At 41.2% G+C, this 19,196-nt stretch overlaps 1 protein-coding gene across 17 annotated transcripts in view; it reads right to left on the reverse strand.

Annotated features, from left to right (window-relative positions):
* The window catches only part of PARD3 (par-3 family cell polarity regulator), a 919,963-nt gene that overhangs the window by 492,816 nt on the left and 407,951 nt on the right, over positions 1–19,196 (reverse strand). For all 17 annotated transcript variants that reach the window (XM_063922114.1, XM_063922110.1, XM_063922109.1 and 14 more), the window contains 2 exons: positions 7,281–7,369; positions 6,094–6,177 (listed from right to left, as the gene is read on the reverse strand). In XM_063922114.1, coding sequence (XP_063778184.1) covers positions 6,094–6,177; positions 7,281–7,369 — 173 coding nt within the window. The remainder of the gene's footprint in view (positions 1–6,093; positions 6,178–7,280; positions 7,370–19,196) is intronic.

Raw genomic sequence — 19,196 nt, forward strand, 5'->3', positions numbered from 1 at the left:
CTGTATCGCAAACCTTAGGAAATCCTGATGCGGAGGATAAATTGGGACGTGTAAGTAGGCATCCTTTATGTCCACTGACGCCATAAAATCCCCCCCTTCTAGGCTGGCAATCACCACTCGAAGAGATTCCATCTTGAACTTGAAAACTTTCAAGTATGGATTGAGGGATTTTAGGTTCAGAATCGGTCTGACCGAACCGTCCGGTTTCAGCACCACAAAGAGGCTCGAGTAGAACCCCTCCCCCCATTGAGACGGGGGAACGGGAACAATGACCCTCTGGAGACACAACTTTTGTATTGCTGCCAGCACGACCTCCCTGTCTGGAAGAGACACTGGCAGCGTCGACATGAAAAACCGGTGAGGGGGCGTCTCCTGAAACTCCAGCCTGTAGCCCTGAGATACAATCTCTAGAACCCAAGGATCCAAGTCCGATTGGACCCAGACCCGACTGAAGAACTGCAGACGGCCCTCCACTGGGACGGACTCCCCCAGGGAAGCTCCAGCGTCATGCGGTGGACTTGGTAGCGGCAGGGGTGGACTTCTGGTCCTGGGGGCCTGACTCCACAGGCGACTTCTTTCCCCTTCCTCTACCTTTTGAAGCGAGAAAGGACGAACCTTTTCCTCGCCTGTATTTATTTGGACGAAAGGACTGCATCTGCTGATGTTGTGGTTTTTTGTGTTGTGTGGGAACATAGGGAAGAAACGAGGACTTACCCGCCGTCGCGGTAGACACCAGGTCCGCCAAGCCTTCCCCAAACAGGACATTACCTTTGAAGGGTAATGCTTCCATAGCTCTCTTGGAATCCGCGTCAGCATTCCATTGATGTATCCACAGCGCCCTTCTGGACAAACTCGACATGGCATTGGCTCTTGACCCCAAGAGACCAACATTCCTCGCCGCATCCTTCAGGTAATCTGCAGCGTCCTTAATATAACCAAGAGTTAAAAGAACAGTATCTTTATCGAGGGTATCCATATCAGAAGCTAAATTCTCAGCCCATTTAGCAATAGCACTACTCACCCTTACCGACGCCACAGCAGGTCTGAGCAATGCACCCATATTAGCGAAAAATGGACTTTAGAGACATCTCCAGCTTGCGATCTGCCGGATCCTTGAGAGCTGCCGTGTCAGGAGACGGAAGCGCCACCTTCTTAGACAAACGAGATAAAGCTTTATCAACATTAGGAGACGCCTCCCATTTTCCCCTATCAACTGATGGAAAAGGATACGCCATGTAAATCCTCTTGGGAATCTGCCACCTCTTGTCTGGCGACTCCCAAGCCTTTTCACAAAGAGCATTCATCTCATGAGAGGGGGGAAACTGCACCTCAGGTTTTTCCTCCTTAAACAAGCAAATCCTTGTTTCCTGCACGGCAGGTTCTTCAGAAATGCGTAACACATCTTTTATAGCCACAATAATGTACTGAATACTCTTAACTAATCTAGGATGTAAAGGAGCCTCAGTGAAGTCGACATCGGATTCAGAATCCGTATCGGTATCCGTATCTACCACTTGAGTGAACGGCCTCTTATCGACCCCGACGGGGTCTGTACCTGTGATAAAGCATCCTCCATGGATTTTTTCCACACCTGTGTCTGTGATTCAGATTTATCTAATCTCTTCGATAAAGAAGTTACATTAGAATTAATTGTATTCAACAGTGCAAGTAAGTCAGGTGTCGGCTGCGTCGACAGAGCCAACTCCATACCCACATCTGCCTCCCCCAAAACCTCCTCCGGTGAATAACATTCAGCCTCAGACATGTCGACACCTAGTATCGACCCACCGACACACACATACAATGCCTCAGCTAGGGGACAGGCCCACAAGGAAGCCCGGACAGAGAAACACAGAGGGAGTATGCCAGCTCACACCCCGGCGCCCATATATCCCACCAAGGAAAATATATGCACCAGCGCTGCCCAATATACCAAATATGCACCAGCTACTGTGTCCCCCCCCAAATATGCACCGGCTACTGTGTGTCCCCCCCCCCCCCCCCCCCCGATAAGCTCCCCGCTACTTTGATGGAGCTCGTGGAGGTCCCGGACCAGCGCCTCCTGTCTGCACACGAGGAGAAAATGGCGCCTGTGAGCCGCGCGGCTAAGCTCGCCCCCTCCCGGCGCGCTTCAGCCCGCCAAATTCAAACTCACTAAAATGCCGGCGGGTGTCCCGAAAACGGTGCAAATGCACCGAACAAACATCTGCCGGCCCCAGAAGACCCAGTAGCATGCTGCCCAGGGCGCGCGGAAATGGAGGAAATGTGTGTGTGGGAGCATGGAGCACAGCGTTGCCACTGTGCTGTACCTTTACTGAAGTCTTCTGCCGTCCTGAAGTCTTCTGGTCTTCTCATACTCACCCGACTTCTGTCTTCTGGCTTCTGTGAGGGGGGTGACGGCGTGGCTCCGGGAACGAGCAGCTAGGCGCACCAAGTGATCGAACCCTCTGGAGCTAATGGTGTCTAGTAGCCGAGAAGCAGAGCCCTTAAACTAAGAAGTAGGTCTGCTTCTCTCCCCTCACTCCCACGATGCAGGGAGCCTGTAGCCAGCAGGTCTCCCTGAAAATAAAAAACCTAACAAAGTCTTTTCCAGAGAAACTCAGGAGAGCTCCCCTAGCGAGTGTCCAGTCAGTCCTGGGCACAAAGTCTGAGGTCTGAAGGAGGGGCATAGAGGGAGGAGCCAGTTCACACCCAGTTTAAGTCTTTTCAGTGTGCCCAAGCTCCTGCGGATCCCGTCTATACCCCATGGTCCTTTTGGAGTCCCCAGCATCCTCTAGGACGTAAGAGAAATACTATTTCCTATAAGCCGTCTAGAGACTGCCATTTTGTAGGAGACTGCACCCAATCAATTCATCAGCAACTGGAAATACCAAAGCAGAATCAGGCATCTAATACTTAATTACCTCAATGGCATGTACTTTTAGGAATGAGCTGTCCCCTTACACACCGAAAGCCAGCACTTGCACCCTGATGCCCACTCTCCACTGTTCCTGTTAGTGGCAGTACAAGGATAAGTGCTGCGAGTTGGAATGGGTAAAGAAGTATGGTTAGGTAAGGAAGGATGGGTGGTCTTCTGTATGCCGGCGGTCAGGCTACCGGCGTTCAGTATACCGGCGCCGGGAGCCCGACAGCCGGCATACCGACACTTATTTTCCCTCGTGGGGGTCCACGACCCCCATAGAGGGAGAATAAAATAGTGTGGCGCGCGTAGCGCGCCACCGTGCCCGTAGCGTGGCGAGCGCAGCGAGCCCGCAAGGGGCTCATTTGCGCTCGCCACGCTGTCGGTAAGCCGGCGGTCGGGCTCCCGGCGCCGGGATGCTGGTCGCCGGGAGCCCGACCGCCGGCAAGCCGTAGTGAACCCGGAAGGATAACACCTCTTTTCCATACTGATAGAACGCTGTCAGTGACTGAGGACCAGCAGTGAGAACAGGAGAGGCAGTGGCAAGAGCCTGACTTCTTCTACCCTTAGGATGTTACAATTTCAGACAAGCTCCTAGGGAATATGATCCTGCCTAAGTGGTTCAGTCACTAAAAAAAAAAAAAAAGAACACAACTGTCTCATGGGCTGATTAAGAAAATGCAGTTTACAGGTTTAAGCAGTTTATTGACTAAAGCTCCTGCACACACACCCATATAACGGTCAGACCTATCAGCTGATACGTAAGTGTGTTCCTAGCTTAAGGTAGATTACAATCATCCAAACAATCATTTTTTAAAAAGGCAATTCTCATTTATTTTTAGGTGTGGCTAGGTTTTTCAGGAGCAGCTTTATAAATGCACACTGTACATCATGTGTGTCAAACCTCCTTGTAGAGCTACACCTACTGTAAGTGGAAGGCAGTGAGTGTATGAGGTGGTGTAAGGAAGAAAAAAGTTGTGTGTGTGTGTGTAGAGGATGCTATAACAAAGGAAAGATCACCATGTAAGCACACAGATCCACCATAGGCACAGTATTGGTACTTACTTCCCGTTCAGCAACATAAAACTGCGTCCTACTAAACACACAAAACTTAGCATGTACAGCGCTTATAGCATTGTACAACACCACATAGGTGCAGCACTAGTATTAACCCTTATTTTAATAAGGAACTACTGGTCTAATCATCCACCCATCTTCGTGCATTTTAGCATACACTCTGAACTAGAATGTTGGTACGGTATACACATTCTAAAATGGCTCTAAAGGAGTTGAATTTTAATGCGCCTAGACACCCACATGTTAAGGTTAAGAGCTCCTACACACAACATTATTACTGTGCATTACACAATGGAAGGGGAAGCAGTTAGTGACCGTCGGGATCCCATACTGAATCCTGGAGGATGAAGATCTGCAGCAGCATACAAATGTGTGTAGGCAGCACAGAACACAGCATGGCATTTACAAAAACTCCGCTTGCACGCTCTTCCATTTAAATTGTAACGAAGGAAATGGACATGTGTTCCTACATACATTCCAGATCCGTGGAGATCTGTTCCAGCTTAATACATGCGTTAGAGTGCAAGCACACAGGCGTGCCGCTCGTGTTTTCCCTCCTCTTGTGCTGGTTTTAACTGAATTTGTAACAAAACTTTAAAAAAAAATAGATCAAAGATCAGCCAACACTGTGAATAAAAGTGTTTACCTGGGGCGAATGTTCAATGGAGCTGGTGTTATACGTGTTTTCACTTAAGCTACATTGCTTATACTTTCTATTTGAGATGCTGAAGTGGAGGGAGAAAACTCGCTCTTCAGAGACACTTTGCGCCAGTAAGAGGCAACAGCACCACTTATTATCAGCGAGCCAAAAGATCTGCATCATTTACATCTCAGCAATGATCTGTTGCTGCTGAGCTTGGTAAGTTGCACTTTACGAAACGCAAAATCTCAACTGTCTCGTTAGAAATGATTCATTTAAAAAAAAATATTTGCAATATTCAATAAATAGGAAAACAAATATTGCGCGTTGCTACATTCCATGAGAGTGCTTTCATGAAACTCAACTAATTCGATGTTGTTCTTAAGCAAGACATAAACTTACCTGAACATGGAGGTCCAGACAAGCCTATAGATTTATTGTGTACAGAAAGGCCTTAGAAGCATAACAACTATTTATCAAGCCTAAAAACTCACACAATTAGAGCCTTTAATATAAATGTCATTCGCCTTTAATCAACTCTCACTAAAACTGCTGATCGGAAAGTTCACTGGAATGTTATGTCTTTAAATAGCAATTTATGACTGTAATTTTACTTAATATGTGCATTTATCTTTCTGCTCAACACAAACGGCAAAAAAGTTAACGTACTGTAATTCACACAAAGATATATGTAACCCAGGCCGTCCCCGATAAATCACCAACATTGTGTACTTGACATAGGAATACTTTAGATTTGATCTATCTGTACAATATCTGGATCATAACCATGAAAAGAATAATAAATTAGTACTAAAGCCAAGCAAAGTCAAAATGCCATTTGCTTATCGAAATATGATACAATTACTTAAGTGCCAATTATTTTATATGCAGTTCCATAGCTCTGGTTAAATATATAATGATCAACAAATAATATCATACAGATAGCTTACTTGTTAACTATTAGAGTAGTGGTACACAGATGAGTCCCCAAAGATTCTCAAACGCGGTCCTCAAGGCACCCCAACAGTTTTAGGTATATCCATGGCTCAAGCACAGATGGTTAAATCAAATTGGCTGAGGTACTAATGAAGTCACCTGTAGTCAAGCATGAATAAACTTAAAACCTGGACCGTTGGGATACTTTGAGGACAAGGTTTGAGAACCGTGGCCATACACAATCCAGAAAAATTCAATAAAATGTATCTGCATCATATGGGTAGAGGAGTACTATGCAACCTAACCTGTCTGCAATGCTTATTTTATTCTGCTTAGTCTTATTTTTGATGGAGCAATACAATGTTTTGCAGTTTTTTTTTTATTTATTTGTTAAGTCTTTCCCATATCTAACATGCGTGCAGGTTCACGACTTTTGGATTAGAATGTATATTATGTGTGTGTATAGACAAAATTGCATCAGCCGAAAAATGTTAACTCCCCCCACTCCCAATAGATCAGAAGTACACACTATAAACTTTACCTTCCACCCCGGGCGCTGTAAGGCACTACATGAATCCCTAGAGGTCCACCGTCATTGGAGACTTCCACCAGTTTCACCATGTCACTGTAATGCAGATGAATGAAGTATCATGAGCAGAGAATTATCTATTAAGCATCTCAGCAGTGACGGGGCTGCAATACATCACAGTAATGGCCCCTATGTGCGCACACACAAATACACACTGTAAAGGGAATTGTGACAGGAGATAAGAATAATTATGTTACATACCTCAAAATGAGTCTGAGGGCATGGAAACAGAGGACAAATATAAGGAAGCTAGTAACATTGACAGAGTGACTGGCTATAGTGAATTATAGCAACTGATATGTTAGAATATTAAATATTATAGTGTATATTTAAGAGAGAGAAATTATAGATCTTATAAATTCCACTTCCACAACATGAGTACTCCCTTGCCTGGGAATGAAGCTAAAATATTATTAACATTTATAGAGAATGTGTTATTACAGACTATTGCTAAGTATACTGAATATTCCACTGCGGCATATATATATACACTTAGGTGTTTATTTACTAAATAAACAAAATATATATATATATATATATATATATATATATAAATATATATATTTATTTATTATTATTATTAATAATAATAATAATAATAATAATGTTAATTTTCATCTGTTTCAAAAAGAAGAAAAATGATCTCCATCAATGTTGAGTTTCAGGGGCTGAAACACATTTACTAATCGATGATTATTTATGTAAATTTTTGAATGCTAGTAAATATGAATTTTAGCTCTGGAATCTCATCATCAATTTAGATTGATTTTCATTGATTTAAAATGAAAATCTACCTTTAGTAAATAAACCCCTTAGAATCTATGCAGTTTTCATATCTGATGCTTCATCATTTTACTGGGAAATAAATTAAGATTAAAGCCCACAATTCTCTGGTTACAGAGTCTACATAATGAAGTGGGTTAATATTGCTTACTATGTGTGACTGGTAATTACGCTCACGCTATCTCAGTGAGGATTAAAATATAGAACGGGTCAAAAGTCTACAGAAGCATGCTGTGTACATCACCATAATTTCACAGTATAATACATCTAATCAGATTTAGTTTTGGACACCATACTGTATATTGTTCCTATGGTGTGAATTCTTTAGCTAGTAGAGAAGAGACTGGAAGACTCACTCAAGGGAGAAGCTGGATGTGCGTTCCAAGCCAGTGTCTGCATGACCAACAGGTTCCACCCGGCTGCCCTCTTCTCCATCCTCCTCATCCTGAAACAGAAGCACAACATACGGATGAACATTGGCGTGCAACTAAAAAGCATATCAAATGCATTTTATGATTCCTGTTGGAGCATGAGAACTTAGAAACAATTAGGAGTGATCTAAACTCTAATGATCAGAGAGTATAAATGCAGATTATAGATACTGGAGTTACACACAGAACTCAGTACAGACAGCACGGAGACATTGGGGCAGATGTATTAACCTGGAGATGGCATAAGGAAGTGATAAACCAGTGATATGTGCAAGATGATAAAGGCACCAGCCAATCAGATCCTAACTGCTAATTTACATATTGTAGCTGATTGGCTGGTGCCTTTATCACCTTGCACATATCACTGGTTTATCACTTCCTTATGCCTTCTCCAGGTTAATACATCTGCCCCATTATTAGCAGAGAACTGTAAGTGTAATGCAGCAGAGAGTTAGGTAAAAATAATTACAGCTACAGTATGTTTACAGGTCACATTTACCTGAAAATATGTCAGTAGGTAGGACAGTACTTTTCATAGTACAAAAAGTGTATGTTGTGTGTAAGTAATATAAACCAATGCAGTAGTAAAGCTAAGAGAGACAATATAAGGGCTATCAGGTGGTAAAGCCTGGCCAACCTGGGTCCTTTCTTTGTGTGAAAGGGTTTATCCAGGGGCCAAACTGCACAGGCCTTGACCCTGGTTGCTACAGAGTTGCCTGTGGTGTAAAAGTGTGCAAATTAATAACGAATGCCTGAAATCGTTCTTTCCCCGTTGGAATATTTTATATTTCCTGCTGCGATAGAATATTTGAATCATCAATAAAACCATGTTTGTTACGCCTCCATGTATAAACCAATCTAAGACACCTGTGAGTGCTGCTTAATGCCCTATGCTAATCACCTAATCTTACACATGAAACATTATTTTCTTGTATTGGCAAGGTGTTTCCATCATTGGTGCCCCTACATCATTTGTGTGGATAGTGCCATTTCTGAGTACATCCAGACCGGGAACACAAAAAAGTCTCTTTGGCAAAACACACCAGAGAAGAATGAAAAACACTTTTGCTTTCATTCTATGAATTTAAAAAGAGGAAAACCCAAGTCTTCAAGTCTATTATTACAGTTGGAAATAAATTATATGGACTCTGATTACCATACTAAACAGTAATACCATAACGTAGGAACAGCAGCTGCAACAATAAAAAGCTCAGGATAGAACACTGGCCCACAGGGCTACATGATGGCCCATGACAAAAGTGCATTGTCCTGCCCTGAACAGCACCGCATGGCTCCCTGTTTATCACCTTAATAGGCTGTTAAATAATAAGCTGGGCCAATTTATAGCTTCCAGAAAGAGGACTAGGAAAAAGCCTCATCTTCACGTCATGTGCTATAGGCAGTAGAGAGCCGCTAAGCAAAAGCAAGGTACTGTACTTTCTATTGTGTCTATAGGCATCATCATTTACATGCTCCTATTATGGAATGTAAACAGGATTACAGGATTACGCTCTCCCGGCTCCACGCAGGGCACACCAAAACACTTCATCAACGCAATTAAAATGTGCACTATTACAGAAAGATGCAAAAACAACACTCCGTTTATGATGTCATATTTTTCAGCTTTTCAGAACACAAAAATAATTAAGAATTTATATCTCTCATTACTCAAGTGACTAAACAGAATTATGCATGGAAGAAACAGCACGGTTCCTAAACAGATTTAAGAATCTTTGAGCATCCGTATCAATCAGGAAAATGATAAGCAATGGTTTGGCAGGCAGAAAAAAAAATTTAATTATTAAGATTTTTCCGAGGCAAAGCACAAGCAGCCTGTAATGTTACCCTGACATTTCCTCAGAGAGAAAGAAAAACAAGAGCGTACGGATGTGTTCAGCCTCCGTCTATGGATTTACTTTGTGCCTCAGACACAAGCTTTCTGCATGAATCCAGGCTGACTGAAGATTGATGATCCTGTGTTTTAAAAGCCTCTAATACACTTCTATCACATCTATCTCTCTCGATCACCAGTCAAGTAATGCATTTTAAAGGTTAACCAGCGGCTTGAACTCACCAAAACAGCCGTATGAATGTAAACAAGCCGCCTAAATAGGTTAGCTTTTGGATGCAGTAAATTGCAATTCTAGTTGCTGCTAGGGAAGACTGTAATTGTATGTTTTAAACGCATTAGGGGGCAATGAGCGTATACCGAATGTTACAGCTTTCATTCTCTGCCATCTTAAAGGCATTTCCTGAAAAGAAAAACAATACTATCTTTGCATTTAATCTGTCACAGTCTGTCCTTCCTATTCTGGAAAAGGCTAGGAAGCTCACTGGCAACATTAAATAAGCTACAGATGCACTTTTTAGATGCATTCCGACATTTGTGTATAAAGCAAGATCAACTTATTTTGTTATTAAGAAATACAATTCATTTAACGTACTAAAGGAGCACCTTGCTACAGAGTATACGCATGTGTGTGTGCATATACCGTATGTAATCAAAAGAAGCAGGTGGCGACACGACTATCACGGCCCCACCTCCTACCAGAAAAAGCTGCATTCAGTTGTATTACAAAGCGTGGGATTGGCGATAATGTAAATCAACGCAAGTCACATCATTGGCTGCCTTTACTAGGGAAGTGGGCGGTCGCAGCCAGGTGGCTATGAGAGACTTGCCCACTGCTCCGTGTGGCCGGGAGCATCATCCAATTTTCAGAAGCCTCCTGGCTGATTCGGGAGAGTAAGCAAGTATGATAGATAGATAGATAGATAGATAGATAGATAGATAGATAGATAGATAGATAGATAGATAGATAGACAGATATTCCACAATCACTTATGTGACATACCGTACTTAACATACATAAATAATTACAGTAATTTAGGTTATAAATGAAAAAACTGAGACCTACAGTAACTGTACTTTATAAAGTGCAATAGAAGGTTACCAGAATAAATAATGGATAATTGGGGGGGGGGGGAATTCAATTAAATGTGATATTGAATAGCTCTAACCATGAGTGCCCAGAGCTATTCAATTAACCTGCATCTCCTGGCTCAAGAACGGCATTAAGTCAGGCGATGCAGGTTACCGCACCTAAAGAATGACGTGTAGTCGCAGGAAACAACATTCTCCAATGAGTTGGTAAGTCTACAACTTCTGGCACAGTTTGGTCGGATCTCTGCTCTAAATTCTCTAGTCGCAACTTTAATTGAATAGCTTGAGATTTAGCTGCATATCTGAAAGGGGTATAAGTTAGAACTACATAACGCCTTTTCCAAAGATCATTGTCCTATGCAATCCCTGGGCCCTTCATCAATAATAAAAGGTTTTCATACGTTTTTCTTTTTCTTTTTTTTTTTAACTGATATTCTAATAATAAAAGTTCATAACTGTAACTGTTCCATCTCCAGGTGGCTTTGCGTAGTTACAATGGAGCAGCAATCCATGTACAGATGCTACAAACACATGCATTAAAAAATAAATAGTCACACACTTTCCCTATGAAAACCAGATACCAAAACTCATCTCTATAGGAAGTTCAAAAGAGAAAAGCATACCATATTGGTGGCTACTATAGGTATAACCACCTTTTTCCTTCTTGCACAGTTTCATAAATATAACTCATTTAATTCACTGAACACAGAGGTCGTCCATAAAGTACAATCTAGGACAGCAGAGGAAGAGTTCATCTACCACAACCAGTAAAATTCTCTAATGACAAACAACATAGAAATGTGACTGTCCTGTAATAGTAATACAGATGAAAAACTATTTGCAGAATACACAGTCACTGCCACGCCAGTGGCTTCTGGTTCTACCAGATGACAGGACAGGCTGGAAACGGAGCTTAAACCTACAGAAAATAAAAGCAATTTAAAACGGTCTTCTTCCCATGGACCCAGTTACACTGAATATCTGTCTGTGCCTGAAATAAATTGCAGAGAGCAAGTGAGAACACAAGTTGGAGTTCTTCTATGAGAACTTTGCATCAAATCTCTAATAGAATAACCGTACTCTTATTTTCAACCTTAGGGAGACCTTAATTAACTAACTATTGACAAAAGCAGCATATAAAACCGTTGCCCAAGGAGCATAATTATTAATGGGCTTGCGGTAACTACTTTATTATTGCCAACAGATAAGGACTTCCGGCTGTTATCAAGTTTTGCACAGTATTATTAATCCTTTGAGAAAAAGCCTCGAGCAGGTATCTGAATATGTATACGGAGAGCCGCAGCAACACTATACCAGCTATAATCTATAAAACATTGCAATACCCTGAAAATGAATGATTACAGCATCTCCTCGGTAAGTGGTTACAGTGCTCAGACAGTTGTAAGATTACATTCTGGATTCCTGGAGAATACTCCTCCTGCCTAATCCTATGACCAGGCTCCTAGGGACTTGTACCATACCAGGGAACTACAGCTGCACAGGGCCAAATCTAGCGTCCTCTCATTGAGAAATTTTACTAAATTAAAGGGGACGCTTTATTTTACCTAACCTACTCAAGTTCATAGAATTGTATTAAAAAAGTAGTATCTTGTTGTTCTGGTTATTAGGTCACGGCTACCAGCAATCACGGCTCTTAGAGGGCGATGTATCAAACTCTCTAGAGTGAGCAAGTGGGTAAGTTCCCCACAGCTTCTACCCAGTAGTTTATGTACTTGATAATGCTAACTGAAAGCTGAGTGGTTGCTACAGGCAAACGGAAGCTGAGTGGTTGCTATAGGCAATTTCTCTATTCTTTAGGAGATGTCATACAGCTCCCTTTAATGCTTAAGAAGGGAGGATGAAGCACAGTTTGATCAATGCTTTCAACAAGCGTTCAACATCCAGTGTATGAGCCTAACCATGATAGCAGTGGATACTACTTATATTTTAAAGATGTAAAATAAATAAAGATGATACATTTTAACCTGTTTCTGTTCAGTGTCAGTGGCTTCCTTCTCTGGGGGTGCAGACAGTCTTTTCTCATCTTGAGCTGGTTATTGGAGGCGCACAAGGTAGCCAGTTTATAATCCTGATTCTATCCAGCTAGCGAGTTAGAACCATCTTTCTGTTTACTCAGTTAATGTATTTCTCCCCTGAACTCTTAGAAAATGCTGGCACGGCGACCAAAGGATCTGAATAATAGGGGGAAAATGGTGGGGGGTGTATAATTTGCACATGTGAGGCCAAGCTGTTCGATGGATCTGTTACACACAGCTGACTATACTGGCAGATTTGAAGATTGCTACTAAAAAGTCGACTCATAGGGAAATAGCAGCACTGCATTGTGCAACACAATAGACAACAGTGGCATGCCGCTTGGCACAAATCATACGCAGGACAACTGCAAGCATTGTGGTAGGCGGGTCGTGTTCTAGCAAGCAGCTGTTCTGTGCTAATGTTAAGATGAATACTAGCTATGCCTCCATGTTGTCAGTCATTGTGAAATCCAGCTGCCATCAGAAGCCTGGCAGCAGGAAACGAGGATTGGACGCTGAGCATTTGTGGAAAGGCTGCATATGGCTAGATTATAGTTATAGAAGAATACAATACAATTTGTGTTTTTCTCCTCTTAATTCCTAGTTGCAGTGCTCATATTTACTGTCCCTTTACAAATCCCATCTCATCTGCCAAAAAAAAGAGAAAATAGAAAGTAGAGGTGACAAAATAAACGTGGGTGATGTTTAAAGGCGAGTCACAAAAACTAAATAAAATACAACTGGTAACATTCTAAAGAATACACATTGCATAGTGGGGGTAATTCCAAGTTGATCGCAGCAGGATTTTTGATAGCAATTGGGAAAAACCATGTGCACTGCAGGGGAGGCAGATATAACATGTGCAGAGAGAGTTAGATTTGGGTGGGTTATATTGTTTCTGTGCAGGGTAAATACTGGCTGCTTTATTTTTACACTGCAATTTAGATTGCAGATTGAACACACCCCACCCAAATCTAACTCTCTCTGCACATGTTATATCTGCCTCCCCTGCAGTGCACATGGTTTTGCCCAATTGCTATCAAAAATCCTGCTGCGATAAACTTGGAATTACCCCCAGTATTCAGTTAAATACTACACTTCCACTCCGTGTACTCAATGCGTACTCTAAGAGCGGTATCCTATGAACCCTGGAGCTCTTTTGTTTGGTAAAAACATCCGGATATCACAATTAATGACCGGTGGTCATTATCACGGTATCCAATTAAAGGCCGAAATTGGACCCGCGAACGTGCGATAACACGTGATTGGGGATATGTCTCCGATGCCAGGTGTTTTTGCGGCTTCGGCAGCCCATTATCGCAGATTATGCTTCATAATCCCTGATAAATGCCGGCCGGAGAAAATTATGCCAGCATTGGGGCTAATAGGATAGCCCACAACGATCCTATTAGCAGCGGGAAAGTACTGCTACTAATAGGATACCGCTCAATATGTAGATTAAGATATCTGATTTCACTCTTTCTCCTAAATCAAATTCTTAAATCAGGACTGTATGAACTTGGTTGCAGAGGCAATCCCTCCACATGACACCATGTTTAACTACGCTATCAGTCCGTGAGTGGTATATGGTGCTAATGGACAGAGATAAAGGGATTTCGCTGTCGGTATTCTGACTGCTGGGATACTGACCTCTTCCCTGACAAAGGGTAAAGGGTACATGATACTGGATTATCTGTTCAACTATAACAAATATATGGATTGAAATATATAAATCACAAAATACTTTAGTGTCTGGTGTCTACTACAAAAAAAGAACACAGGTAAATAATTGATAGACGTGAATATTGTTGGGTGTGTAGGATACTTGAATCACGGCAGCAATATATAAATGCAAAATCATAAAATGTAGTGTATAGATCTGTTAGAACAGTCAATCATGCAAAAGGTTGTTTCCAGCTTGAACTTCGGTGGGCTCAAGGATTGTTTGGATTTGTAGTTTAAATAATTACTGGACATATGGCATATCCACATTACATACTCACAATGCCAATGTGAAAGTTGACAGTAATGTCCCAAATGATGTTATGATGCATTGTAATGATAGCTATTATAATTAACCACAAAAGAAATATCATTTTTTTTCAATTTCACCAAACTGGGAATAAATCACAAGATTAGCTATGAGATTTACATTCTACTCAGAAATCATAAGTTTTAAAAATAATAAATGTAAGCATTGGGGTTTGCCTGCATTGTTGATCATAATACTGCCCTACTTTCTGGCCATCCCTTCCAAGAGTTCTTGAAGGAGCAGGTGCATTGGGAAATGCCCACATTTGCGTCCTTGAGCAGTAGATACACCATTTATATCACCACATAATAGGACAAAAAAACATGCCCTAGTTCCACAGATGTTGGCCCAAAAGATACAAAGCCCCATCCTGCACTATTCTACAGAAGAGCAGCAGGTTCCTGGATGATGGCTTAATCCCAGGTTCCTGGGAAGTATCCCTAAATTCTGGCGTCTCCTGGACATTCCAGGATAGTAGACAGGTATGGTCTACATGCAGTAAAGCTGGAGCAAAAGGAATGACCAAACTCTGAAAATTCAAGATCTCTACACTGCTAATAAAGAATGACTGAGCTGGATATAGTTTTGTTATCAAGAGCCTACTGAATAGAGCTGCGATTATAAGAGACTAAATGACCACCCTACCCATCTTATCCATCACTTATCATGAGGGAAAAACACCATACAGGTCAGTAACTAAACAGTCTCGTCAATAAATGCTATGGGCTAGTAGAAAGGGTTAAAGAATGACATTGCACAGGGAAAGCAGAGAGGATATTAGAAACAGTGCGGAAGATGAGACTTCGCATAGAACATGATTTAGCAATGCACTGGAGAGAAGATTTAAAAGCACACAAGGCTGTGAGGTCACGATGTAAGTGTGAAGAAGGAAGAGTGTCAGAAAAGTCTTAGGTAGTGGAATGATTGAACCAGCTCCCTGCAGTGATCCCAACCTGAGATGTGAGAGACATGCAGTCAACTACTGACGTTATAAACTAGACAGGTAAGTGCAACAGTTGCAGGTCCTATCCTCTTCTTTTTTTGCTGCTGAAAAATGTTATATGAAATACTGTACCATCTAATATGCACATAAAAAATTTATATAAACATCTGCCTGTTTGTATATAGCCATAAGACACAACATTTTAATGATTTCTAGTATTGACTTTACTGTTTTGTGCATTATTCTGTTTGGTTTTTTAATATAGACAAATGCAAGACTATGTACCTCAGCAGGGGTCACAACTAGCTGCTTACACACAAGGGGGGTATTCAAATAGGTAAAACATTTTCTGGACTTTACACTATTTTTAGGGCAAATGGCGATTCGCCCTATTCAATAGAAGGGCCGTTTTTTTTGCCTAAATACAGCAGAAGTGAAAACATGTGGATCAGCAAATCCACATGTTTTCTCACCTGCGCCGGCAAAAAAAAAAAAAACAGGTCGTTTTCGGCCGTTTTGAGGCATTTTTCGCCAATGCTTTTTTTTTTACGAACAAAAAAAATAAAAAAGGTGAAAAGGCATTGGAAAATATGCCTTAAAAATGGTCCGCAATAGAGTAGGCAGGGGGGGCGAATTCAATAGCTCAGAGATTATCGGAACTAATTGAATACCTCCATTAATGGAAAATTTCTGAGGAGAAAATAAAAAGTTTGAAAAGTACTAAGATGAATTAATTGACCAACCGCAAAGTGCACAGTGCCAGGCACACGCTCCTCAATTTACAGTAGGTGAAATTCATAGGTAGGTAAGTCATGTTTGAACATATACAAGGCCAATATAAAGTGGTCACCAATTGTGAAAGGAAGATAAGAAAGTTGGATTGCCAGCATAGGAACTATTTCCTTATTATAAGGGGGGTAATGCTGTGGAATTCATTACTACATAAGTTAATGGATATTTACTTACAGAACTGAAAAACGGATTAGTTGCCCTGATTACCTTCAATGACATTGGATGCCATAACTGAGCAGAACATTATGAAAAATCAGACTGACATCTTTGGGTGGTACCAGATGTTTCCCCAATATTTTTTTACGGGGTATTCAATTAAATCTACCAAAAAAATATACTTTTTGGGAATTTTTTGTACGCCTACCTGAAGCAGGTGAAACAAAATCCCAACTTAGACGCGGCTCGTGCCGGTTTATCAGGGCTAATAGGATAGCCCCTGGCAAAACAATTACTCGCGGTTAATTGGATACCGCCCTTCATGTCCAAGAGCCTGTGCCCCCCTCCCCTTCAACACTCTGAGGATGTTGATGACCATCACACCAAGGGGTAAATTTACCAAGGTGCACATTTTATTTTAGAACTGGTGATGTTGCTCATAGAAACCAATCAGATTCTACTTAACATTTATCTAGCTGCACCTAGAAGATAACAGATAGAATCTGATTGGTTGCTATGGACAACATCACCAGTTCTTAAAACCTCCCACCTTCCTAAATTTACCCCAAGGTTCACACTATTTCAATTATTTTTGCTTTGGACTATTCAATTAGAGCCCTTTTTTTGCACCCGTTAAATGATCAGTTCTCAAGTGAAAACACAAAGAATCTGTGATAAGTTCACAGACCTGTGTGTTTTCACTGCTTGATACACAAAAATAGACAAATTGTTGGAGATTTTTTGTTCAGGGCCTGCTGATATCCCGATTCACTTCAGGGCTAGCTGCATAGCCCTGGGGGGTCAATTAGCCTGTGGTGAATTACCGCAACAAATTGAATTTCCCTCTAAGGACTAAAGAAAAGCTTATAGGGGGAGATTCAATTGTTTTCCCCTGTGGCTGGCATTATTGGTGAGCAGAAATGTGCACAAATTCCATGGTCTGGGCACAATAACCAGGATTTTAGATAGCGGCTAAACCCCTGTCTATTTGGTCCTGACAAGCATGATAATTAGCGGGCCCCCTTTAATTACAGTATAGCAGCGCCCAAAATAATTGAATTCCCCCCAAAGTGTTCTCAACTAGCACAAAAGACGCAACTGAAATGCTAGTCTGTCAAAATGAATAAAGATCCCTCCAGCCTGTCACATAAGCTTTACAAAGATATTAAACTACTAAAGCAGTGTTTTTCCCTAGCATGTAAGAGATCCTACTGGAAACACAAGATATCAGGGAGCAGAAAAATTCTGGTGCGACACCAGCCTGAGTAACAAACTGATAGGGAAACAAAAGGCTTTATTCCTTCCTGTTGTACACATTGGGTATGATGTGATACTTTAATATGACTGTTTATATTACATATCAGCTTTTAATGTGCACAACACATACATCCCGAGAGATCACTGTGGCAACTTTCAGCCTCTAAAAGCCTAGACTAAAATCCCATATGGAAAACTAAGGACACAAAGTGCTCAGAACAGTTGAGGTGTGAAGCAATTGAAGATTGTGAGAAAAAAATATGATATTTTTTTCTGGCACATTTAATTACCCCAAACACTACACTGTACAATAACTGAAACAAATAGAAAAATACTCAAGGCAGAAGTGATTATATTTACACTAAGAGTAAGAAAAACGATATGCAGAGTAGCACATTCAGTGATAATCTGCACAATGGGACAAATCTAAGGTTAAAAGGCGGCAATCTGGGAGATATGTGACTATGTGGTGAAGAAACCACTATCCCGGACCCCTATAATATACAGAAGGGGAGACAGAACCAAGTAAACAGGAAAGAACAGAGGCCTTGTTCCATATAAGCAAAGGGGCAGCAAAGGGAGTTCCATCTAAACAAGTCACCCTGATGTAGAGAGAAAATCTGAGGCTTATATAGAAAGACAGAAACTAAAATCAAATAAATGCATTTTCCAAGCACAGAAGCAGATGGCTAAAGCCTGAAAAAGGAGTTAAAAAAACCTCCATCACATTCATTCAGAACCAGCAGATGTGAGAAGTTTAAAATATTGCTGCTTTAGGATACACAAAGCCTGTCAGCCCAGATTGTGCGTTTGGGCCAGTCTATCAGTTATTAATGATCTTGAAGAACAGAAGTCCTAGAACACTCTTGTGAAAAGAAAAATGGTACGACAGACACGGTGCTATGTGGGCTGCCAGTCTCCTTAGAGATGGAACAGGAAAATGAGGCATGTTACACGGGGGATTCAGCAAAAACTTTATTTCTTTACTTAAGCAAATGAGATAAGGAGCATCCGCCTGTAGTCTACAAATATCGTCAGGAGAAGTATGGTCTAATGGCCTCCATCTTGTCTGTGCTTACAAACATTTCCAGCTTAAATCACTGTGTTGCAGTGAGTATTTGGTTAGTGCACATTTATCATAATTTTACTAGTTTTTAACCTTGTTTAGGATCTTTTCAGTCTGCAATCAGTGCAGTTATCTCGCATCTCAAAATCACTATAGCCATGAAAGAACACTTACTGCAAAGTATGAGATACAAGTGAAGCTTTCATGTACTGTATTTCCAAACATAGCTGGGTTCAGTTTTTACTTTTTGGAGAAAAGTTTAGCCAAAAGAAATTTGGTTTTGAATAATGTTAGAAATAACATCTGAGCTGAATGTAAGTAGGTATTATAATTATTACAGTGTGCGTTGTTGGTGGGCATATGGGTGTTCTTTTATCAAAACAAATGGCTCTAAATTTGGAGAACGTACACTTCGAACTGTGGGCAACTCACCACCTTGCTCTGATTAGCTTGGTAAGCTAGAAGACTACAAGGCAGCATACTTCAGTTATAAGGGCTGAACGAAAATCAGAAGCCAGGTCGTCAATGAGTTTATAAAATAACTGGTGTCCATTAACTTTTGTGAGGAATATCTAATGGTCAGCATAAATAAAAAAGTGCTTAACAGAAGTGAAATGG

Source organism: Pseudophryne corroboree, chromosome 5 (genome assembly GCF_028390025.1).
Source record: "Pseudophryne corroboree isolate aPseCor3 chromosome 5, aPseCor3.hap2, whole genome shotgun sequence".
NCBI lineage: Eukaryota > Metazoa > Chordata > Amphibia > Anura > Myobatrachidae > Pseudophryne > Pseudophryne corroboree.